The sequence below is a fragment of the Miniopterus natalensis genome, chromosome 9 (assembly GCF_054644295.1).
Source record: "Miniopterus natalensis isolate mMinNat1 chromosome 9, mMinNat1.hap1, whole genome shotgun sequence".
NCBI classification, from domain to species: Eukaryota; Metazoa; Chordata; class Mammalia; order Chiroptera; family Miniopteridae; genus Miniopterus; species Miniopterus natalensis.
This window is the reverse complement of record NC_142089.1, coordinates 59,160,240-59,186,289: the sequence shown is the minus strand read 5'-3', so window position 1 is coordinate 59,186,289 and position 26,050 is coordinate 59,160,240. Positions and strand designations below refer to the sequence as shown.

Genomic DNA, 26,050 nt, shown 5'->3' with positions numbered 1-26,050 from the left:
TTTCCACTTGTGCTAACTGGAAATACAGTATGGAAATTTTATTATGTGGAAACTTGTTGAAGAAATTTAATAAGCTACTTCCTTAAATTAGGTTTCAAAATTAGAAGACTTTTAAAGACCCAACTTGCAGGACCCTCAGGGTTATCAGTAAGAAAATATAGTGTCAGGCCCAGCTGGCGTGGCTCAGCAATTGAGCACTGACCTATGATCCAAAAGATCACAGTTCGATTCCCAGACAGAGCACATGCCCAGGTTTCAGTCCCGGTCCCGGCAGTAGATCAATGACTCTCTCTTGTCATTGATGTTTCTATCTCTCCCTCTCCTTTCCTCTCTGAAATAAAAATAAAAAATAATAATAATTAAAAAAAGAAAATATAAAGTGTCGAGGAACTTTATATGCATTATCTCATTTAATCTTCACCCACAACTCTATAAAGTCAGTAGTATTATCTTTATATTATATACAGAAAAATGGGTTCTCAGAGGTACAGAATTAGGAATCTTTCCACTTGACACCACAGGAAAAAAACAAAAGTACTGTTCATTTGTCCAAGGTATTCAGACTTAGGTTGGTAAATACATGAAGCAAGTGGCTACCAGATGTTTATTCATTTCTCTTTGTGAACTGTCCTGAGTTCAGTAAAACCATAACTGTGAAGAATTGCAGTGTTCTGAAGGGAAAATAAAGAGATTTAGAAGAATTACAAATTTTGATGAATGATTCAATGGTAGCCCTTGGAAAGCAAACCTCAGGATATATCTGAATCATCAAGTATCTTTCCTGTCAGTGTGACTGTTGAATCAAAGAAAACTTGAGTCAAAATTAAACTTCCCATAAGAAATACGATTTTTTATATTTTTGGAAATGGCTATATACATCTCAGAACTCCCCAGGAATTTCTGAATGGCTCAATTCTGTGTAATTTTTGTGTCCACCATGCTTGAAAAGTACATTCTCTTTCATAAAATTGCTAAAATAAACGCTGAAAGTTGCACTATCTAAATCTTAGCATGGATTTGAGCCATAACATAATGCTGTAGTCCTTGATGATAGTTAAACCTTTGAAAAGTACTGAGTCTCTCACTTTTCTATGAATATAGTTGATTGCAGTTTTACTGCTTTTTAAAATTACTAAAAATTCCTTTATTTTACTTAGTCTAAATGTCATCATTATCAATAACAAATTAATAACCTATACACATTAATTTTTTTTAATATGAGGTGGGAGAGCTTGAATGCCCCTGCAAAAGAGACACTTATCAAGTGTCCAAGTTATAAAGTATAGGGCGCACTATGAAGCTATCTGGGGTGGGAAGCAAGAAGCGTGAACAGCCAAGGAAAACTGGCCCCTGGGAACACTGCCCAGATTTCTTATTGACCTAGTGGTTAAGCAGTTAGTTAAGGCAAGGAGCTCTTCTTGGACTTTTGAATTTCACAAACCAGTACAATTTCAAATTAAATTTTAGGGACTGACAAAAAATTGTCAACCTTGTGTTTGTTTTAACCTCTTTACTTTAAAAAAAAAACACACATAAATTACTGCCTCCACTCACCATCATTTTATAAAACAAGCAATTTAATACAATACCCCCCAAGATAAAATCTCAGACGATGTAAGACAGTCCTTTCAATTAGCATGATTAGTAGCTTACTTTTAAAAACCACCACGTATTTATTTTTCTCATTTTATGCAGTATTAGTGGAACGTTTGTTGTGGGACCTGCATTTGAAAATCAACAGTCCAAAGCAAAGATTCCCAAACACTGATTCTTAGATAAAAAAACAAGTAAAGAGCTTTAAAAATAATGAATCCTGGGCTTCATTCCAGATCTATGGACTCAGTCTCTAGGATTAGATGCCCAGGAATTTTGATGTAGAGTTGAGTTTGGGGACAATGATCCATAGTATATATAAACTTAAGTATGATTTAGGCAGTTCTTGGTAACAGTAATGTTAAATCTGGCCCATCTGGGCAAAAAAAGTTCCAGGAACAAGTGCTTTTAGAAATCAAGTAGAAACGTGCTTGGGGTTCAATGTCTATTTATTTGGCAGATGTACTAAGAACAGTACACCTCACACCTCAATGGATAAGGTGTACTAAGAACAATGGTATGTCAGGATCTGGAGTGTTGGCAGGTACTAGGAAAGTAGTAAGGCCACAGTTCTCCAGGGTGATGAAAATACTAAACACAGGCAAGATAACCAGTTTGAAACTAAGGCAACATCTAGGTGTTGACCTGGGACCACCATGGCATATAGAGTGTTGTTATTTAAGAGTTACTATCATAGCATTGTTTTGGAGAATGTGATTTATTTTAAACCCTGTGGTTTTAAATCTCTGTAAGAATAAGCTAAGAAAGTGCTTGGCACAGTATTTATGCATAGTAAATGCTCAATAAATGTGTTGAATAAAGCAAATTTTACTTCAGAATATTTTTTTAAACTATTTTTCTTCTTCTCTTGGGAAAGGTTTCAAAATTCTGCAAAATGTACATAGTTAAACATAGAATAGAGTAATAGGTTTAATATGCCACACTCATGATTTCAGCACAAGAACCTTTTCCGTGTTGAAAAAAACATTCAAAACAAAAGTAAATAATGCACATCTATTTCTCAGTCACCAAGAGCTGTAAAAGAGAACAATAAAGTCCCTAACATTTGACTCTAGAATACAGCTGACACTAAGTTTTCAATAGCAGGTTTACTTTCCAAATGTTTTTCTTCAGCTGATTTCTATATTAATGTGTGGCGTGTGTTTGTTTTCAGTTTACACCTGTTCATTTTGAGAGACCTTGTTGGCAGATGAAGGTTAATCAAAGACTGAACACTTGCCACCAGTAATGTCTACAGAAGATAGAATAGCAGAGTAGTTGAGAGTTCAGACCCTATAGCCAGACTATCTGGGTTTGAATCTCAATCCCACCTCTTGCTCTTCAAACCACTTAATCTGTGTGTCTCGCTTCCCTCATCTGTAAAGTAGGGCATAATAATACCTACATAGTAGTTTTTATTAAAAGTAAATAAATATTTGTAAAGCATATATGGTTAAGTGTCTGATATGTTACTTTTACTAATTTGGAACAATCAAATACTGACTTCAGTTTTACAGACCTTTGACTTTTTTTTAACTGAATATTTTCTTTAATTCTCATGAAGATATCACACACAATGATATAATAAACAAGCTGTATCACACATTCAATATATCAAAAATCCTGATCTCATTTTAAATAAACTTTAAAAGATTTTTTTTAAGGTGGCATGTGCCCCAACTCTTAAGTAAATTTAAACATGCTACCAGGTGAGAGTAATAGTGGGGAAAGCAAGCTGTCAGGACCCAAAAATCCAAGGCTTCGACTGCTCTTTGCCTGAGGACCTTTTGACTTTTAACTTTTCAAAGGAGTTTTGTGTTGTTATCCACAATACGATTTTTGAGAAAGAATGATTGTCCTTCCTTAAACTACAGATACAGATTATAGATTAGATGCTGCTAACCCTCTTACAACGCACAGGTCAACTCCACCTCTGCCTCAACAAGGAATTTTCCAGCCAAAATGTTAATACAGCCAAGGTTAAGAAACCCTGGACTATGCTTCTTTTGAAAAATACATTGGTAATGCAGAGACTGGAGGCCCAGAAATTACCTGAAAGCTACTTAGAACAGGAATGCTCTGAAGAACTGACCTGGGTGGGAAGAGAAGGTGAGAGAGATAGGGTGTGCCCTTTATGAGCCCACACAGATTTAATACTCGTACATAATCAAGATGAAGCCAAGAGTGTTTTAAACTTTAAAGGATGAAAAATGGGGGTGATGAGATTCTGCGTAGCATACTAAAGAGGAAACGACAACTGCCAAAACTTGAAATTAGAAATGAGAACTGAATGTCAAGAAACACTAGTAAGGGGGACTCCTGACCTCCATATGAACATTTCTGGTATAAGGAAAAAGAATCTGAGAACTTAACAGTTTTTAAATTGTAATATATCCAGGTAACATTTAATGTTTCTGCCTCAGATAAAGCTTATTGGGGGGGGGGGGTATTTATAAACAAGACAGCAGGCCCAAAATGGAGTCATTTATGCTAAGCCCCACATCAGCAAACCAAGATTCCAGAAATGGAATCTTAAACCAGTCAATCAGGAATCTCCTGATGAGCACTACTTAGGTAATCTGCCTGAAAGGCTCTAGCCATCCCCTAAAAGAAAGTAATCTTGCAATAACCAATTAAGTTTTTGTCTAGCATAACTTACTTGTTCCTGCTCTCTACTGCCTATGGAAGTCTCATTTTGTATAGCTCACTGGAGCTCCTTTCTATCTGCTAGGTTGGATGCTGCCTGATTCAAGAATCACTGAATAAAGCCAGTAAGATCTTTAAAATTTATTGTTTTTTAAAAGGGAAAACTCTTTGGTTTCCCAGCATTCTTTAATGTAATAAAGAATAAAAGTAATCTTAATACAATTAGCACTCTGTAGGAAGTCTGATTACTTAGTTACTGTTGGGGAGTCAAAGTAGTTACTTCTTTTCATGAAGGCCTTAGAAATAAAAAGAAGCCAGTAAGAAATTAAGTCCCCATTTCTGATATAACATCAAAGGTGAGAGGGTCAGTGTTGGGTAGTCTTATTTAGTCTATAATAATCACTTTCTTGCAAGCATCCTCAACTCCTTTGCCCTTCTCTTGCTTTGCTGTACTCTGATAAAATCCCAACCCTGGTTATATCCAGTTGTCTGCTTCCTCCATGTGCCCATAATCCATTCAGCTGAGGTGGTTACAGAAAAACAGCCATTCATACGGCTCCGTTTTACTTTTAAATTTTTGACCACAAACCTCATGATGGCCTCAGGGTTGCCCTTCAATCCTATTACGTTTTCCTGGTCTGTTCACTCTCCTATTCTTCACAATGACTGTTTGCTACTTCCAGCTTTCCTTTCATTCTTAGCTGTTGATTTAGATTTTGTTTTCACAGGGAAAACTGAAAAAATCTATAGGTGATTACCACATCTTCAAATCATTAAGCCGTCAACATATACACTGCCTTCTCTGTTCCATTCGACCCGGTTCCCAAGATCAATTCCTTCATATGTGCACTTCTGAATTATACCTTCTCCTGCATTAGAGTTTTCCCTTACCTTTAGATCTTTCTCATTCATAAACATCCATCCTGTAACATCATTGATGGGGACGGGGGGGGGGGGGGGGACCAAGAAAGTTCCTTACTCTGTGTCTCCATCTAGCCCCTTTCTCCGCTTCCTTTCTTAGCAAATTTCTACAGAGTTCTGTCTATATATTTGGTGTTTCTACTTCTCAAACTTCCCATTTACTTTTTTCTCACCCCCAAATGCTCTAGTGTGTATTTTCTACAAAGACAATCTCCTACATAACAAAAAACACAACCATCAAAATCAGTAAATTAACATGATACAACAATATCATCTAATTCTCAGACCCTATTCAAGTTTTCTCAATTGGTCCAACAATGTCCTTTACAACAACAGGACCAGGTCTAGAATGATATGTTACAATTACTGTTGTGTTTCTTTAGTCTCCTTCAATCTGTAAAAGTTCCTCCGTCTTTCCTTATCTTTTATGACATTTGAGGGTTTCAAGACAGTTAAAGAATGACCATCAATTTGAGTTTGTCTGATCTTTCCCCATGATCAGGATGCATGATTTCCAGCATCTCTGGCAGGAAATGATGCAGTGTCCTTTTCAATGTATCCAACCAGGTGGCACAAGACTTCAGTTAGTCCCATTAATGCTGATGCTAACTGATCACTTAAGGTGGTAACTTGATTAAGGCCTCTCCAGTGTAAAGTTACTATTTCCCCTTTGTGATTAACTATGAAATATCTTTCTCCTCGTCAAATTTTCAATTTATTCCTTTATTTTTCTATATCTGTGTGGGCTCATGGGTTCCTATTTTATTCCATGGATTACCACTCACAATCATCATTTATTTTTACGCTCAAATTGTCCCACATTTGGCCAGTGGGAGCCCCTTTAAGCTGGTATCTGTTTTTCACATGTCCTCATCATTTTTTGAGTACGTCCTTACTTTCTGACACAAGATATTTCAGGCTCATCTTGTACTCTCTTGCCCCAGCCCTGGAATCAGCTATTGTCTTCAAGTAACTCTGGTTCCTTTTAGTGGAGAAAAATATTCAGAAGCCAAAATGTGGATACTAGGTACACTCATTGCTACCAGTGCATCACTACTCCAAGGCCCTCTCAATGAACAGATCTAGAGTATATATACATACACATACATTTGATTGATAGAAAGATAGACTTACACATTTTCCTCTTTATTTCAATATATACATATGTATATGTATATATATACACATACATATATACATACACACACACACACATAACCATCAGTTCACACCAGTATCTCCAATTCTAATCTAATACCACCTTTCAATAATTGTATTTTTCTCCAAAGTGAGAAACTTGGCTCCCTTTATCCTTAATATATTTATTTACTCATTTAAATGATTCCCAATATGCAACTAATCCCCCACTGCTGCTGCTACTCCCCACCCAGGTACCTTCCTGGCTGTACTTAGTCATAACACCATTTTTTAGACTGCTGCTACTACCAGCTTCTCTGACACTCTGCATTGGGCTGATGCCACTATCAATGGTACTTAGAATTATAAAAAGCATTAAAATTGATTAAAAAAAACAAAAGGGAGAATATTAAAAATATGTTAATATCTTATTACACTGTTAACTTTCTAGGATAAAAATGCCTTAACCGCAAAATGCACTAATGTAGGATATGGTTACAGTAAGATGTCTCACATAGAAATACAGATTTTTCAAATTGGACCAAAGTATTTCTTCTCTGCCCACCTGCCTTTATTGCTCAGGATGACTATGATTCTCAGTTTTACAGTGCATGATCTCTCCCTTTAAATTCACTTATATTTCTATTTAAAGCACTTTTCCTTTGCTCTACTCCCGTATCTGAGAAGCACTACTAGCTCTGTACTATTATTTATTTTTGTGCTAAAGAGTATTTAAAGATCTAATAAGAACTAGAAAAGCTTTATAGCATCAAGTGCCCAGAAAAGTTTGTAGAATGAACATATAGAGCCTATTATTTTATAGATTAACATCTTTTTCTCTCATGTATTTAAGATCAAAATCTAGGTTGGTAGTAACATAAATAAGTCTAAATGGGTTTACATTTGCCTCAGTTTTTATTCCAACAGATAATTCATCAGTTGTTGCTTATAAATACTATATAGTGAGACTAAATATATTTTCACATTTATACATGTGTTTCACTCATTCATTCATTCATTTTTCATTTATTCACCCAGGATACACTAATCTTGTATAACAGATAATCATCTACTTCTTTTCATCTTCCCTGTCATCACTCTACTCCAAATTACAATTACATTTCTTAGAACACTGCAGTAGCCTTTTAACTGGTCTCTCCAAGCCCTTGCTAGTTGTCTTCTAATCTGTTTTTCATATTGTAGCTTGAGTGATCTTTTCAAAATGCAAAAGTGATCATGTCAGGCAATACAGTACAATTGTTAAGAGCACCGATTCTGGAGCACGGCTGCCTGGGTTCGAATCTAGCTCTGCCATTTATTAGCTGAGTCACCTTAGACAAAGCACTTTACCTCTCCACCTCAGTTTTCTAATCGGTAAAGTGGAGATGTCAATATGTGCATCTTAAGTGGGTCTAAGGATTTAAATGAACTAATAAAATGCTCTGTGAATAACAGCCTGCCTCATCAACCTCGACCAACACGTCTTTATCTGTATTTGTTTTGTTTTGTTTCATTCATACTGATGGGTTGTTTTGGGGGTTTTTTTTCCCATTTGAAAAAGGCTCTCACACCCTGATGTTTGCACATGCCACACCGCCTATCCAAACTCACTCTTCTGTCCTCTCACACACACCTGTTGCCTATTAGCTCATAATCATTTTTCAGATCTCTGTTAACATCCTTTTGTCAGGGAGACCCTCTCTGAACCTAGTGGTGGGTTAGGTATTTAGGTTGATATCATCTTAAAGAATTTTGCTTCTTTCTTTCATTTGATTAATAGCTCTCCTTTCTACAATGCCTGTTTTTGCTCACATTATATCCTTAGTACTTAGCTCAACACTCAATGGTTTACTGGATTAAATGAATGAATAATAACTACCATCTGTGCTAGGTATTGTGTTGAGTGCTTTATATATCATTTCATTTAGTCTCACCTGATGGTAGGTATAATTACTGCTATTTTACTAATGTGAAAAGTAAGGTTCAGGGTTTAGGAGCTAATAAACCCTAGGTGGGAGATACAAAGAATTAAAAGTAAATCCTGCAATAAGAACTTATAGTCTACTAAGAAAGAAAGAAATGCTTCAAGTGAACATTGAATAAGCTACATACTATTTGTGCATTACTATTGCAATATTGGTGTTTCATCTGATATGTGATGCTTTAATGTACTAACATACTAATACAATTTAAAAAGAAAAATAATTTAGAGGTATAAACATTGCAAAAAGAGAAGGCAGAGTATTACTACTTGTAGATCTGATATAATACCTAGAAAACTCAAGAAAATGACTGAAAAACTACTACAAAAAATAAAATAATTCAGTAGGGTAGCAAGATACAGAATTAATATGGGGAAAACCAGTCACTTTAATATATACAACTACCAGTTAGAATTTCTTCATTAGCAAGGTAGCTTGGGGGGGGGGGGGGGATCCCCAGTGTCTATCTACTACCTTAGAATAAGGTCAAAAATCTTCAAGAATGGCCTACAGGACTCTGCCCACCATCTTTCCAGCTTCATCTCACACCACTCACCCCCACCCCAAAATTCTAAGCACAAGGCAGGCTGACCTCTTAATAACTCTAAGAAAGTATTGATAGAGTCACCTGGGCAAGATTTTTTTTTTAAACATATTCCCTAACCCCATCCCAGACCTAGTAAATCAGAAATCTCTGGAGGAGGGACCAGAGATCTTTTTTGTTTTGTTTAAAAACAACAAGGATGTGTGAGAAACATTCCTTAGAGAAGGTACATCTCTTACACATTTCCACAGCACCCTGTACTTAGCACTCATACCATTTATAATAATTTGCCCAATACCTATCTTCCCAGATGGATGGTAGGCTCCTTCAGAGCAGAGACCATGTCTGAGTTCCTTGCTGTTTCTCCCTCCAGAATCACTGTCCACCTTACATCAATAGCTCTCTGGACCCAGTAGACTGAATCAATGTTTTCCCTTGCCCTCTAACTTCTCCTTGGGTTAGGTCAATGGGAGGCACAAGCAGAATGAAAGTGAGGCCAAGGGTTTTATTCCTCCAACTCTTTCCCTGCCAGGTAACTGCAAGTTCCCAAGGTTCCCTACAAAGGCCACAGATCCTATCAGGCAGTCCTATCTTAAAGCTCCTGGTTAGATAAACAATTCCTTCTCCTTGCCCTTTAAGACCTAAGAAATAACAGCTCCCAACTGTCACCAGCTAGCTCCAGGGTAAAGCATCATCCACTTTGGTTACACTGACCAAGTCCACAACTTTATTAATAATATCTTTATTAAACTCTCTTCATTTAACCATTTTGAGTGTGCTATTTCCTGCCCAGGCACTGACTAATCCAATGTCCATTCAAAGACATGCTAAACTGAAGACAATACATTCTTATCAGTGTGGCAATTTCCACAAGGCAGCACTAGACACAATGCTTCCTGCAAAGTAAGTCATTCACAGATATTTGTTGAATATATATGAATGACCCCAATGAAGGGTTTAGAAATTTTTGAGTAAATTAAATCCCATTAGACACACTTAAAAAAAAGGTTTTGAAGTCACAAAAACCTGGGTTTAAGTTTAGCTTTGCACAACTAAATTTAACCTTTCTTATTAGTTTCATCTTCTATAAAATGGGACTATCACCACTTACTTCACTGAGTTGGCATGAAAATAAAATAACATCTACCAGAGTGCCTGGCACACAGCACATTGCAAATTCTAAGTTCCTCTTTCCAAAATTCAATTCTTTCAAAAACACATTTGGCCAGAATTATATAAAATGGCTCAAAATTACTTAACTTATTTCTTAACACTTTTCTTTAAAATGACATAACACAGCAAGATAAAATAATTTTAAAGAGATAAGGAAAATCACAAGAGACAGAAATAAGATGACACCGAGAATGAATCTGTAAACAAAATGCAGACAAAAAATCCTAAATACTTGATAACAGTGAACCAGAAATCTGACTGCAAATTTTTTAGCAGCAAGTTCAAAATAGGAAATGCAAATACTGTAGTCATAGCAATCAGTTTCTACGCAATAAAAGAGCTTAAAAGAAATTTCTCCCGTGCTCAGCTGGGCATGGCTCAGCAGTTGAATGTCGACCTAGGATCCAGGAGATCAAGGTTTGATTCCCAGTCAGGGCACATGCCAGGGTTGCGGGCTCGACCCCCAGTCAGGAGCGTGCAGGAGGCAGCCGATCAGTGATGACTCTCTCATCATTGATGTTTCTATCTCTCTCTCTCCCTCTCCCTTCCTCTCTCTGAAATCAATAAAGATTTTTTTTTTAAGAAATTTCTCCCATGAGCCTCATAGAGAACATAAGCAATATTCTAAACAAAGTCCTTGTGGTAATCTGACCACTTGTTAGGTCCTTCAAAAAATAATCTGCACATACACTGATGGCTGGCTTCTCAACAAAAGCAATTTGCTAAAGGTAGTCTAACATTCCCAGTAAGAATGAAGACACTGAATACAGAAAGACCTGGATTATTTCCTTGTTCTACCACTTACTAAAAGTAGTTTTAGACAAGACACTTAACCTTTCTGAGCCCCGAAAAGTAAGATACACTGACTCAAACATAGTAAGTATTCAACAAACATTAGATTATTCCTGGTATTAATTACCAAAAGCAATTCAACGAGAATGGGAAGAGAATATGATGCAGTCTAAGTACAAGGGGTTTTCTCATGTCCTGGTTTAACATAAGTATAGATTTTAGAACATGTAAAGCGATAGTTTTCAAACCTTGGTATTATCAGAATCATCTGGAGGTATTTTTCAAAAATACAAATTCCTGGGCCTCATTCCCATAGATTCTAATTCAAGAGGTTAGGGTAGGGCTTGGAAGAGTTTTGTTCTTACTGCCTTTCAATTCCTGAGATAATTCTAATGACCATCCAGATTTGAGGATTGCTAATTAATGTTTCTCAGCCGGTGTTAAGAACCACAATCACCAAGGAAGTCTTATAAAACTCCAAATGGCTGACCACTCAACAGCCCCAGAACTTAATGAATCAGAATCTCCAATCCAAGCTGGCCAAATGACCAAAAGCTGACCGAAATAAGAGAGGAGTTACTGTTGTTGTTCAATAAAAGGGTATAAAAATCTACAAAATAGCCCTGACCAGGTGGTTTGGTTGGAGTGTCGTCCTGTACACCAAAAAGGCCGCCGCCACAGTTCAACTCCAGGCCAGGGAACATTTCTATGTTGTAAGTTCGATCTCCGGTCCCGGCGCAAACAGGATATAACCGATAGATGTTTCTTGATGTTTCTCTCTCACATCGATGTTTCTCTCTCTCTTCCTCTCTCTAAAATCAATAAGCATACCCTCCCTCTGTGAGGATCTTTTAAAAGTCTACAAAATAAATCAATAACCTCTGGACTATCAGAAGTTGAATGTAGGAATGATCAACATTTTACCTAACCAAGGAACAATAAGGATAGGTACAAAAGAACTAGGTTCTCAACGTGAATAATAAAGTCAAATTACTGAGAGAGAAAAAAAAGTAACTTCAATTAACATAACCAGCATTTACCTATACTGTAAATGAGTAAATAAGTACTACTGCAACATTTGTAATCTTGCATCACTGAAAAAGAATATTACCATTATTCGTCTTAGAATAAAACTGAAGAACCAAAATACTTTAGTTACAAGCATTAACTAAATTCTGCAATAAAATTTAGACTTCAAAAGGCCAAGTATGAATTATGCAGAAGGCTTTCATTATTTTTAAACATCTCTCAACTCCCCTGGCATTTCACAGATGAAATACTTACCTTTATCAAAGTAAGAAAGTTTTTTATCAAGACAAGGGAAAGTGCTGCCACCACAGTCAGAGCTAAGAGAAGGAAGCCAAGTGGACTGCCAGTTTGCTAAAAAGTTTCTTAGCAAAAGTAAAAGATAGCATATCTAACATTCACACTTGAATTTTAAAAGTTCCTCAAATTAAATGCCAAAATCAAACATTTCTTAGTTTGAAGGAGTAGCTGACAAGTTCGAGAAGAAATACCAAATATACAGTGTCTTCTTAACATCACAATTGTCTCCTTTTCTCAACACTGCCATCAACATTGGTTTTTATTTATATTTTACCAATACATACCAGCACGGGAAATTAAGGTGACTATTTTATTTCAACAGTTAACTAAGGTGAACAGACATTTCTCCACAGAAGTATACAAATGCAAAAAGGCACATGAAAAAATGCTCAACATCACTTGTCATAAGGTAAATGCAAATCAAAACCACAATGCGGTACCACTTTATACCCACTATGATGGCCATAATCAATGCCAGATGATACCAAGCTTTGGCAAGGATGTGAAGAAATCAGAACCATATATTGCTGGTGGGAATATAAAATGCAGAACAGTTTGGGAGTTCCTCGAACAGTTAAATATAGTTACCATATGACCCAGCAATTGCACTCTTAAGTACATGCCCAAGAGAAATAAAAACATATGTCCACACAAAAACATATCCAATGTTCATAGTAGTATTATTCACAATAGTCAATAGCAGAAACAATTCAAATGTCCATCAACGGATGAATGAGTTAATAAAATGTGGTATATGCATACAATGAAGCATTTATTCAGTACAAAAAAGAATTACTAATATATGCTATAACATGCATGAATCTTGAAAACATTACGCTTATTGAAAAATGCCAGCCCTGACCAGTGTGGCTCAGTTGTTAAGAGTGTCAGCCTGTGCACCGAAGGGTCTCGGTTCAATTCCCAGTCAAGGGCACGTACCTGGGTTGCAGGTTCGAACACAGCTTGTGTGGGAGGCAACCAATTGATGTGTCTCTCTCACATCAACGTGTGTGTGTGTGTGCGCGCGCGCGTGTGTGTCTTCCTTCCACTCTGAAAAGCAACAGGAAAAAAATCCTAGGGTGAGGATTAAAAAAATAATAATAATCAACCAATGAATGCATAAATAAGTGGAAACAACTCAATGTTTCTCTTCCCATCCCACTTTCCTCTCTCTCTAAAAATCAATAATTTTTTTTAAATTATTTTTTAAAGTGTTCGTATAAAAAGGAAAATGTGACCCTAAACATTTATGCTTTTTCAAACCACAACAAATATATAATATTTCACCCATATTTCATGAGGTAATGTTAAAGTCTGATGATTAAATTCTCTGTCAAGAATGTACGAAAAATTGCTCCTAAGCCCCAATTTTAATGACTAATTTGGATTCTATAGGGACATTTTACAAAAGCTTTTATTCTTATTATTCTAGACTTCCTTCTCTTAGGCTCCATACAAATTATAAATGCTAAATCTTACATTACAGAAAGCAGTCAGCTATCACCCTAGATAGCTGGTGGTTTCAAAGAACTGTGATAAATGTGACTTCAAAAGAAAGACTATGGCACAGACTGAAAATCCTGCATGAGTAATCTAACACAACTTACTGTAGGAAAGAGGAGGAAACACTGAAAAGCACAGATGACACTATTAAATTAACCCTAACCCTAACAGATTATTTTAAGCACAATCTGCAATTTTAAAGCATCTCTCATTCTATCATCAATTAAGAAGTGATCTCAAAATATCCTAACCTACTTTTAGTCTATGAGAATCTTAGCCCATAAGTCAGCTAATGATACTAGTAATTAAAGCAAAACTGGGGGGATCAAAGCTGCATTTTCCCAATGAACACCTCTCACCCTCAGGAAAAAAACACTGGCCCTAACCTGACATAAAAATATTAAGTGATAGGTAAGAAGCGAAGGGAATAAACACAGTATAGGACAAATTGCAGGGAACAACATGCTAAAAAGTACAAGTGATTTCAGAATCAATAACATTATCAAAGGAACCAACATCTTTCAAATATTCTTGCAGAGGCGATCAAATCAATACAACCAACATTCATCTCCTGAAACTCAGAGGGATTCCTCCTATTACCTCCGAAGGATTCAGAAGAAAGAGATAATCCCTTCTGTGTAACAAAGATTTCCTTCTGTGGATTTAATGGTCTAAAAATTGAGCTCATTATATTCTATACATAACTATGCTCGCTCTCGCACGCGCACGCGCTCTCTCACACTCACACACACACTTCATGAATTTGAATCAAGCATTCAACCAGATGAACCTCCATTCTACACTCCATCACTAGTTTTTTTCAGGTATCCTACACTCAAATTCAAGCCAGACCTAACTGCTGTACTCAGGTCAGTCCAGCAAATGTTCACGAAGATCCTGGTAGTGCTGGGCTCCATGCCAGGCAGTGTGCAGAGCTGAGGACACAGCAATGAATCAGACAATGACTAAGTAACCAGTAAGAGGTGATCTCCGCCCTCTAGGAACTTCTCAAGAATCCCCGCAGGCAAAACCCTCCTTATTCCAAATATCTTTCTGGTGTTTCTGATATACTGTACATAGCCTGAATTAATATATAGAACAGCTTTTGCTTCCTATAAAACAAAACCTTTACATAACATTTTCTTAGTAGTTTTTAAATGCTGTAGGTATGGTTATGTTCCCAAATCAATATTTTTCATTTTTGCTCTTAAGCCAAAAATATTTAAGGACTAGAGTTGATTAAATATCACTTGTAGGTACACATAGAAGGAGCTCATAATTATAAACCATTACTGTTCTCTTGTCCTGTGTTCTGCCTGCAAACATGGGTTAATATATAGGAAAAAGCAGGGAGAATAGGTCTTAAGTTTCCAGCCAAACCTACATTTTATTGGTTGGGGGAAGGAAAAAGAATAAATGTTTTAAGATAAAGGCAGGGAAGGGGATGGAAATGAGAGGTTTATGAAAGGAGCGATGCAGATGAGACACCGGTAGAGGCTGCTCTCCAGCTCCCACCTTGTTACAGTCAGGACAGAATGGTGGCATAAAAAGGTGTCTTGATTAGCTCTCTCCCTCCTTAACAAATACCACCACCTGTAATACACCTGTAATACACCTGTAACGCTGAACATGACAATTTCCACCAACAAAAGGGAATGTATACCATGACCATTTTCCAAAGATTTGACTGTACAAGACATAACTACAATATAAGGTGGTAGTCCCATAAGAAAGGTAATATCCAGAGTGTAATCTGGAGGGAGGGTGTTGATAGAAACTGGTCCACAGAGGACATTCTGAACAGTGATATCAATGTAGGGGAGAATTTGTACTTTAATAAGTAATCACTCTAAGTTTCCTCCCAAAAGGCTGATATTATAAGCCTTCATTAATCTCACCATGCATTGCACAGCACTTCCCTATAACAGACATAAAACTTTTATTTTTTAAATTAAGCTAGATTCCTACAGCAGTTTCATGGCCTTTGAAAAAGCAATACACTTCACATTGATAAAGGAGTTTTCTTTATCAACTTCCTTTAGATAATTGCATTCTAAAAAATTTGAAGTAAAACTAAAGTCAATATTAGAGATATGGTCTAACCATTATGGACTACAATGGGACCAAATTCCTTTGTTCTAGACATATCTATTAATGTGGCCTAAGATTTCACCAGTTATTTTGGCAGTCAAATCCCCAAGCTATTAGGTAAATTCACAAGAACTACCTTTAAGTTAGTTCTTCCCCAATATGTAAAAAAATTTTAACCCAAATACTAAAACTTAGCTTTATCATTTTGCTTTCTGCTTGTTTAGACCTTCATAAACTGTTATCTTGACCACCTAATCTATCATCACCTCAAAGCTTTGGTATCACAAAGACTTCCTCCAGATGCACTTACTAATCAGCAACCAATACTCTGGGTAATGCAAGGAACTGTTCATTCAACTGGGCAAAACACTCATGATCAGCATTGTTGTAGTCAGTGAAAACAAAACAAACTAGGTCCCTACACTCAAGGACTCAAAAGTCTAGTACACTTACAATATAAGTGTTAAAATAAAAGTACTATATAAATGCTATGAGGACAAGATAACAAATAATTAAGTTAAAGGGTTAAGACTGGGGGTGTTACTTAAATAATCCACTGAATCTATGATCCAATCTACATTTTCAATTTCTTTCAAAAAGATTTGAGCTTTCTTAAACACACCTAACTAATAATACGATAAAAATAACAATGGTATATAAATTATACACTCTTAAAACTAAGGGCTAAAAATCCCACAGACCAGGAAACTAAGGCATGGAAAAAAAAAAAAAGTGGTTTACAAGCCCATATAAATTAAGTCAGATATTTGAACCTACCCTCTAACTTCCAGGCTAGTCATCTCATTTCCCTTGGGTGGGGCAAATTTTTAAATAAACCGTGATACGAATATCATGTGTTCGGCCATATTTTTTCTCATATCTATATGCACACTCTTGACCGTACATATTATTTTTCTGTTGAACTCTAACTTGGCTCCTCAAAAAATTAAAAAGCCATCTCCTAATAAATAAAACTTTCTGACTAAACAAGGACTTCTCCAATCTCTGATTTCCTTATTTGTAAAAAGAGCTAATAATTACAAAATCTGTGCTTCATGAAATCATTAATACATGTTTGGATTCTTTTTGATTCAACCATTCTTCCTGTGATAATAAAGAAATCGACACAATAAACAATGCCTAAAGTTCCACCTAATAACTACATTGCATCCTGAAGAAAGGAAGACACTGGCCACTCTTCGTTTGATATTACCCAGAACATAGAACTGAGTCTCCACCTACTTTAAAGACTTATTTGGAACACATTAAAACACAGCTCAAACTAACCAGTTAATTAATATCCCCTCACAAATACACATCAAAAGTCTAACAACCCACCTGACCTATCATCCACATAGTTCTGTCCCGCAGAATCAGTATTGAGTGGTTCTCTAATTTACTTTACTTTAGTCTCAATTTTTAACATAAGACTTAAGAAGCATTAAGACAGCAATACAACTCCAATGAACAGTATAAGAAATAAACTTAAGTTTGAGAGCACAACTGCATATCATTTTTTTGTAACAACATGGCATCTCAATAATTAAACCTTCTTGACAGTACTGTGATCCTAAACATGAAATAACTTGAGAAATGGTTTTTAAACTTGAAATTTTAAGAGAAATTTCCCAACTTCAAATTCCTCAATGGCCAGAGCACAGTATAGGTGTTTGTTAATATCCATTGGAAGTACAATATCCTTTTTCAAAACTAAGTACAATAAAAACAGGAAGTCTAGGCAGATTTTCCTAAGATCTATTCTGGTACCAATAGTCCTCTACACCAACTTCTACTTATCTAAGGTTTAAGCATCCAGTTGATACTGACTCTACATTATTTAGTTCCTAATAAATGTTTCCCTCAAATCCTCAAGCCACTAAAAGATTTAAAACATGGAGATTAAATTTTAAGAGAAAAATTTTAATATTTTTTAATTTCCAAAAAAGATACTAGAACAGAAATTCCCTTCTCTTCTACAGTTTACCTTTTCAAACTACTATTAAAATGCTGAAAGTAAATAACCAAATTACAGAAGGTGGGGGGGGAGGGGACTGGTTATCACTTCTGAATGTGTTCTTAAATTTTTTTTACCTTTATTTTTTTGTGGGGGGGGGAGACACAACACACACAAGGGGCGGACACCTACCTGGGATTGAACCCACAACCTAGGTTTGTGCCCTTACCGGGAATTGAATCCACCACTTTTTTTGTGTAGGAGACAACACTTTAACCAACTGAGCCACACTGACCAAGGCTAAAAAAAAAAAAAAAACTTAAAATTGCACTTTAGTGGTCACTAAAATATTACATTGTTTCTCCTTACAACTGTTTTTCTATGTGATACAAAGTGATTTTTTAAAATAAATTAAGTCTAAATAATATTCCTCCAGTTTTCCTTTGTGTACTTTTTAAGATCTGAAACGTGGATCATTTAATTATGTAAAAATAAAAATACTTTCTAATTATAAACATGGAAAGTAAAACTATACCCATCTCCTTTAATTGATGGCACACTATAATATAGAAGGCACCAAACCACACCCTATAGTCAATTTTAGAATGTATAAAACCAAAGGGAAAAAAGACCAATAACACCTGAGAACCTAACCAAAGTAAAAGGTAATTCTTTTCCCCTATAATCTTCCCCAATATAAGAAAAATTAATGTTAAGAAACGAAATGAAGAAGCTCCTGAGGTATTTTCTCTTGGGTGGTATGTTTACAGACTAAGCACTTATCCATAACGTAACAGGAGATTCCTGGGGTGGCTGAGTAGGTGTTCAGCTAGATGAACTCTAAATAGTCTTTCAGTTCTAAAATTTCCAATCTGTGAAATGTGAAAAAATAACATCTTGCCCTTCAATTTACAGAACTGCCCTCATTTCGATCCTAAATGCACGTGTGGAGACTAAAAAGTTCTTCCCCCCCTTTCTCTGCGGTGATTTCACCAGATCCTCGTTAACAAAAGGCACGGAAAACATGCACAGGTGGGATCACAGGGGAGTGGCCGACGCCGGGCGGCTCCGAGACAGCGCCCCCGCGCCCGCCCCGCAGCACCTGGGCAATCACTGCCCTCCACACCGCCACCCGCCCGCAGCGGCGTCGCGAGCGAGTCCTGCGACCTATCACAGTCCCCCGAACCTTGGCCAGACACTGGGCATTGTCTGGAGCTTCCATGGCCCGACCAAGGCAAGGAAGAGACAGAAAAGAGGGAAAACGTGCAAGAATAAAGAACAGCGGTAGGGGAAGTGAAGCATCGGGAAGCCGTTCGCTCCTTTCGGCGAAACGGGCTTCCCTATCGATCACTCGATTTAATTCAGCTCCCCAACGCCAACCCCCTCGACCCAAGGCAGAGCCGAGGGGGCCCAGCTGCAGTCCTCGAAGCTACGGGGCCGAAGCATGCAGACGGGGAGAGGGAAACGGGCGTGTGGGCTGGGCCTCACTGGCCGGAGGCCGGGCTCCGAACAAAGCCGCCGGACTCCCCCCTACCTGGGGCCAGAACGGCGGGCGGCGGCGGGCCGTGCCCCTCAGGTCCCCGCGCCGCACGGGCCCGGCGACGCCCTCACCCCGGGGACCCTCGCCCGAGCCGGGGGCGGGGGGAGCCGCGCCAGGCCCCCTCCCCGCCAGCGAACAGCGCCCCTTCGGGACAATGGGCCCCCTCCCCCGCCTCCTGGCGGGGAGATACAAAGGCAGAGGAGCGCAGCCCGGCACGCAGCCAGGCGCCCGGAAAGTGCGGGCGGAGGAGGAGGAGGGAGAGGGCTCGGGAGAGGGGGGCGGCGGACGCGGGAGCCCGCGGGCCGCCCCTCGCGCCGTCCAGGGCGCTGCCCTCAGCCCCACGGCGGCGGCAGAGGCGGGAGCGCAGACCCGCAGCCCCTCCGCCCCGGGCCGCGAGGGTCGCACACAAAGAGGAGCGGGACCCCCGGCCTCCGCCGGCGCCAGGGGCGGGGACGGCCCGCCGGGCTCCGGCCGCCGACGGCCAGCGGCACCTACCCAGCCCGCGCCCCTCGGGGGCCGCGCGGCGCCCCTCTCGACTCACCCACAGCTCCGTGCCCCAGCTCATGGCGGAACCTGAAGCGACTCGGGCCGTCTGGTCGCCCCGCTCTCCGTCCGTCGGCTCTGCCGTCCGTCAGCACGACCTCCGCTGGCGGGCGGGCGGGCGGGCTCGCGGTTCTGCAGCTCTGCCTCCGAAGGTGCCGCCACCGCCGGGCTCCCCAGTGAGTGAGGAGTCGACTGGAGCAGCCGCCGCCGACGCCGCGTCCCCGCCTCCCGGAGCCGGCAGGGAGGGGGCCGGAGCCGAGGGGAGGGGGCGGGGGAGGGGAGGGGGCGGGGCGCGGTGCACCCTGGGATCGGGGGCGGGCCCGCGCTCGCCGAGCCGCGGCCGGCGGGGTCCGCTGGACCGTCCGCCCCCCGCGCGGCCCCCGGCGGGTCCCTTCCCGCCCGCACCTCGCGTCTCCGACCGCCTCACCGCCGCCGCCCCTCCGACCTCAGTCTCCGAGGTGGAAAGGGGGAGAAGGAACGACGCCCGCCGCCCTGCTCGGCCCCCAGCCCCTTGGAGGCCGCCGCTCCGGGCGCCCGTCCTTCCCGCCTCGCCCCCTCCGCCGGGAGAAACCCTGACCGGGAAACCTTCCGAATCCTGGGGTGTAGACTGCGGAGGCTCGTGTTGTATTTATAAGAAAAAACGTCTTGATGGTGAAGGTGATCTTGGGAATCGCTCAAATGTGTAGACGTTGAATGCAACTGTGAATGCAACGTGCCCGATTCTGTTTTCAATAGAGCGTTTTAACTATATAAGCTCTGTAGGGAAATCACAAAAAGGCAGATCTCTCAGCGTTCATTTTGGGATGTTGCCATGGCGCTGGATGGAAGACAGGGACCGTCGTGCGCCAAGCTCTCACCGGGGGAATGAGACCGGACCCTGCCTGTTTTCTGCAGTGGGCACCCTGTGTGGGGGGATTGCAAGGGCGCCGGGTTCCTCCCAGCCGTGCAAAGAGCCTGTTCGGACTTCAGATACCTCTCCTCAGAAGGTCAAAACCTTGGAGGAAGGTCCACCATTTCCTTCTTCCTCTGTGGAGCTACTTCCCAGCCTTTCTGAGCAATCATTAACTGCAGCCAGCAAGTTTGGCTGTGCTGTTAGATACCAAGGACGCTTAACAACTCCCTAACATATGCTTTAGCATTAATAGCTCCTCTTCTCAACACACACACTTTCAACCCAGTCTCTAGTAGAGCACTCCTGGGTGTGTCAACGACAGCTGAGCGTCTTAAGAAGTTCTCCCTAAAAAGGAACCCCCTACACTGCTGGCAGGAATGTAAACTGGTCCAGCCACTATGGAAAATAGTATGGGGGGGTCCTCCAAAAATTAGGAATCGACCTACCATATGACCCAGCGATTCCCCTTCTGCGTATCTGCCTGGAAAACGTGAAAACATTTATTCATAGAGATATATATGCACCCCTATATTCAGTGCAGCATTGTTCATGGTGGCCAAGACGTGGAAACAACCAAAGTGTCCTTCAAGAGATGACTGGATAGCCCCGCCGGCGTGGCTCAGCAGTGGAGCACCAGCTGAGGATCCAGGAGATCTCAGTTCAATTACCAGTCGGGGCCCATGCCCGGGTTTTGGGCTCCATCCCCAGCAGGGGGCTTGCAGGAGGCAGCCAATCAATGACCCTCTCATCATTGATGTTTCTCTCTCTCTCTCTCCCCCCGTCTCTCTCACTAAAATCAATAAGAATATATGTATTTTCCTTTTTTAAAAAAAAAAAAGATGACTGGATAAAGAAGATGTGGTACATATACACAATGGAATACTACTCAGCCATAAGAAAAGATGAAGTACTGCCATTTGCAACAACAGGGACCTTGAGAGCATCATTCTAAGTGAAGTAAGTTAGGAAAGGACAGGAACCACATGATTTCACTCATGTGAGATATAAAACAGAAAGCAACAAACAAACTCGTAGACACAAATAACTAGGAAGGTTACCAGAGGGAAAGGTAGGTGAGGAGACCAAGAGGATAAGGGGCTCAAGTACGTGGTAAGGAGGGAGACTAGACTTTGGGTGGTGAGCACACAGTAAAACGTACAGATGATGCAGCATAGAATTGACACTTGAAACGTTATTAACGAATGTCCCCCGAATAAATTTTTAAAATAAAAAATTAAAATAATAAAAAGATCCCCCTACCAGCATGTCTGCACTCGAAACTCCTCCCCTATAGGGCCTGCTCAGGTGCCCCAATCTCTTCACTTCAGTCTTTGTCCCTGCACAGCTATGCTCCCTCTGGGGTTGAGACAAGTAGGCTAAGCCCTCCGGACAGTCCAGCTACCACTTTTTTTATTGTTTAATCCTCACCTGAGGATATTCTTTTCCATTGCTTTTTAGAGAGAGCGGAAGAGAGAGAGAGAAATATCGATGTGAGAGAGACACATTGATTGGTTGCCTTCTGCACTCACCCCAACTGAGAGGAGCCTGAAATCCAGGTACCTGCCCTTGGCCGAAATTGAACCCAGGACCCTTCAGTCCACGGGCCGATTCTCTGACCACTAAGCAAAACCAGGTAGGGCCAGCTACCACTCTTGCTAAATTCTTTTCTGCCCTTCTCTAAGACCAACTTGAGCATACAAATACCCTCTTCCAATTGAATTATGGCCAAATTTTAAATGCTTAAGCATGCCGATATTTTCCTATACTGCTTCTATTTCAGACAGAATTTCTTTAAGGTTATTTATATCACCTAACACTGTTATCCACCTCTCGTCTCCCTCTCCTTAAACTTCATGAATGTATTTAGCAATTACAGGTAACATTTATTAGTAATGGAAAATATATTTATTCAATGGATTTATCATTACTTAGAACCATTCCAATACTTATGTTAAACAAAAGCTTTGGAGACCAAAGATTTTCCTGAAAGAAAGGGCTTATTGAGCCATATGCTAGCCAGAGAAAGGACCAGGTCCTGTGGCATGCACTCTAAACCACCAGCACAGGGCTAGCTGGAGAAGACAAACAGTCCACAGTCATGAGGTTGACCAGGCCTTTTTTGCAATGATGTAGGTGGTTTGAAAAAATTCATATTGGCCATATATAAAGGTGGAGGGAAAGGTGAAGCTGCCAAAGTCCTGGGTTATGTGATTAGTTGCATTTGTTGCTTCTGGATTGATTGTGGGCAACAGTCTGAAAAGTTCAGGGGTAAGCAGAATGTCATGGCATCTCAAAGAATAGTCCCCTATTCTTTCTAGATAAGTGCTGCGATAACTACTTGAAAGTCGACTCAAAGTTTCAACATACATCCAGGAATGTGTGCAGTCATTTGTTAGTTTTGGCCTGCAGGCTGCTGATTAACTTTTCTGACTCTTCCTCCCACCCTGTGACTTGCTGTAATTTAATTTAGGGCATCTCAGGATTTTTGGTTTTTTTTTCTTGTCTCTAAATTTTATTGTAACTAAGTATTGTCATAAAAGTTAAGGCATATGAAGCACAATTTAAAACAAAATTACATACTTTCCCTTCAAAATGGAAAATAATCTACCATCCACATTAAAGATTATCCTCAACCATACACAATTTATACAATTCCCAAACCGAACAGAAAGTCTTATTTCCTAGATGAACATTCTTCCTCTTCCAAAGTTTCTAAACAGAGCTCCACACTTAGAACAATTAATTTCTCTTCAAAAAGTTAGGTTTGGGGCCTGGCCAGGCGTGACTCGGGCTGAGTGTCGACCTAGGATCCAGGCGATCAGGGTTCGATTCCCGGTCAGGGCATATGCCCGGGTTGCGGGCTCGATCCCCAGTTGGGGGCGTGCAGGAGGCAGCCGATGAATGACTCTCATCATTGATGTTTCTATCTTTCTCTCCCTCTCCCTTCCTCTCTCTGAAATCAATAAAGATATTTGGGGAAAAAAAGTTAGGTTTTGGGACACCAAATTCAGGTAAAATTTCTATTATCCTACATAACTATAAAATTTAAATGTAAATCATATAACCAACTTAAACTAATAATCTCTTTTAAATAATTATTTGTAACTTACAAAACCCTTTCATGATATTAAAATTTACTATATACTTCAACAAACTCCTTAAGCAAAATGATTAGAAAGGGGAAACTATCACAATGAAAGAATACATGTTTTATGTTATATTTTGTCACAAAAATAAAATTAATCATATTTCAAAGTATTCCTTTTAATAACAAATCCCTAAAATAGTATAGGGGCATTTTAGCTACCAAACACCCAGAAGTGTTTTACACACATATACAGAGTCACATACAGAAATGTGTATGATCAGTACCACAGTTTATAAGGCTGTCGATTTTTAACATCATCAGGATCCATTAGGTATGAAATTATATTTATATATAAGATTTATTCTTTATGGACCCATGACAAGGCATTTTGTGAGCAGTTCAAACATATCATTTTTATCTCTAAAAAATGTAAAACAGAACTTCCTATTCCTTCCTGGGATCCACCTCTTGAGCTGGGGACAAAAGGAACCATTATCCAGCATCGATTCTGGAACTTATCCCTGCCGGGAGTGCAGGAGAGGAAGAGCAAAGTGAGAAGTGAAGAAAGGTCAACAACATCACAGTTAAGAGCAGAGTGATGCTACCAGGGTAGGAAGAAGTCACCGGAGTGTCCTCTCCTAGCAGGCGAAGGGTTTGATGGCCTGCTCTGCACGGCATTGCATAGTTTACCTTAAATCCAATGAGAAATAGATGGCTTTCATTTTTTCAACAAGGCAAAGATTTCCCCCACATCAGACTGAAATGCACCCTCCCAGAGTGTGCCTAGAATTCATGTACAGAAGAGAGCGACCTAAAAGCAGGACTGGACTCATTTCAACCTTCTCAGTCAAAGGTTGTCATCCTGACCTCAGGAGCCACCTCAATGAGAGCCATTTCCCAGAAGTCTTGTGGTTCTAAAAAGTCCTCCCTTAGGATACTTGGAAAATAGGCTCAAAAGTCTTCCAGCCTATGATTCCGAATAAGCAGAGTCATTTTCCAAGTATTTATTAGTCTGATTGTCTATGGCTAGTTTTCACACTTGTTCGCTTCCTTCTAACACAATTTTCTGAATGCCCACAAAATGCCAAATATTATCACAAAGCCCTCGGGATATTAGTGTCCCAGATGTATATTCACAGCTTCCCCAAATTCCTGATCTAGTGCAGGATAAAGACAAATCTACAGGGAACCATAATACCGCAAGGAACTATGTGGTGGGAGACAGGTCCCCATACGCACTTGCCTTTTGCTCCCATCAGGAGCCAGCAAGTACCTGGAGAATGCAAAGCTGTTTCATGATCAGCTAAAACCAATTTACAAGGTGGAGTTGCTATTCTGATTTGTATGACACATCCCAAAGCCAATCATCAAATATGTTTAGGCTTTCTGCTTCCTAGGATGATCTGTTCTCTATACATATAGATGGTATGAGACTGCCCACACTTCAGATGTTTTAAAAATATCATTTGAGTGGAGAAAATTCAGTGAAAACACACTTGGGCATAGAAAAGAGGGTGAGTCAAGTGTATTTAAGAGTCCAGCTTTGAGAAATTGGTTCAGGATAGTGATATGGTTCAATTCAAAAACATCTTAACCTGAAAAATATGTTCACCTCCCTGACTTACCAAAAAAAATAGGAAGAACTCAAAACCACAATCTAATTTTCAGAATCAGTCCACACAAATATTCATGCTTAAAGATGTCCCTTATGATGTTACTTATAATACAAGAAATTGGAAGGACCTTAAAAGTCCATTAATAGGCCCTGACCAGTGTGGATCGGTAGTTAGATCGTTGGCCCTCCCACCAAAGGGTCACTGGTTTGATACTGGATCAAGGGCATGTACCTGAGTTGCAGGTTCGATCTCACCCATATGCAGGAGGCAGCCAATCGATGTGTCTCACATCGATGTTTCTCTCTCCCTCCCTCCCTTCCACACTCTCTAAAAATCAATAGAAAAAATACTCTCAGGTGAGGATCAAAAAAAAGAAAATAAAACTATAATGGCGGTGTCATGGGATATGGAGAATTATCATCTCCATAGGTAGGCCAGAATAATCAAGCTGAAACTATTTTACGAAGAATATCAAAGAAATGCACTTGGCACCTTAATTGTAATGCTTCGAATGGAGCACCAGACTGGAAACAGGATCATACTAGAATACCGATCCATGCTGGCCAAGTGAAGAATGCACTGGCTAGTTAAGTCATCACTACTTTCTGCACTGCAAGTTTCCCTAACCCAGAACTGGAAGAAGTTCAAGGCTTCAAGAGGATAGTTAAAGGTGGTTCACTGAAGAAAAACAAAGAAAACCGACTACTGT

The 26,050-nt window shown here is 39.8% G+C and overlaps 1 protein-coding gene across 3 annotated transcripts in view; it reads right to left on the bottom strand.

Annotated features, from left to right (window-relative positions):
• The window catches only part of FNBP1L (formin binding protein 1 like), an 88,116-nt gene extending 68,266 nt beyond the window's left edge, over positions 1-19,850 (bottom strand). For all 3 annotated transcript variants that reach the window (XM_087820600.1, XM_087820598.1, XM_087820599.1), the window contains exon 1: positions 19,744-19,850. In XM_087820600.1, the coding sequence (XP_087676726.1) occupies positions 19,744-19,767 (24 nt within the window). In that variant the 5' untranslated portion in view covers positions 19,768-19,850. The remainder of the gene's footprint in view (positions 1-19,743) is intronic.
• Positions 19,851-26,050: the final 6,200 nt, after the last annotated feature.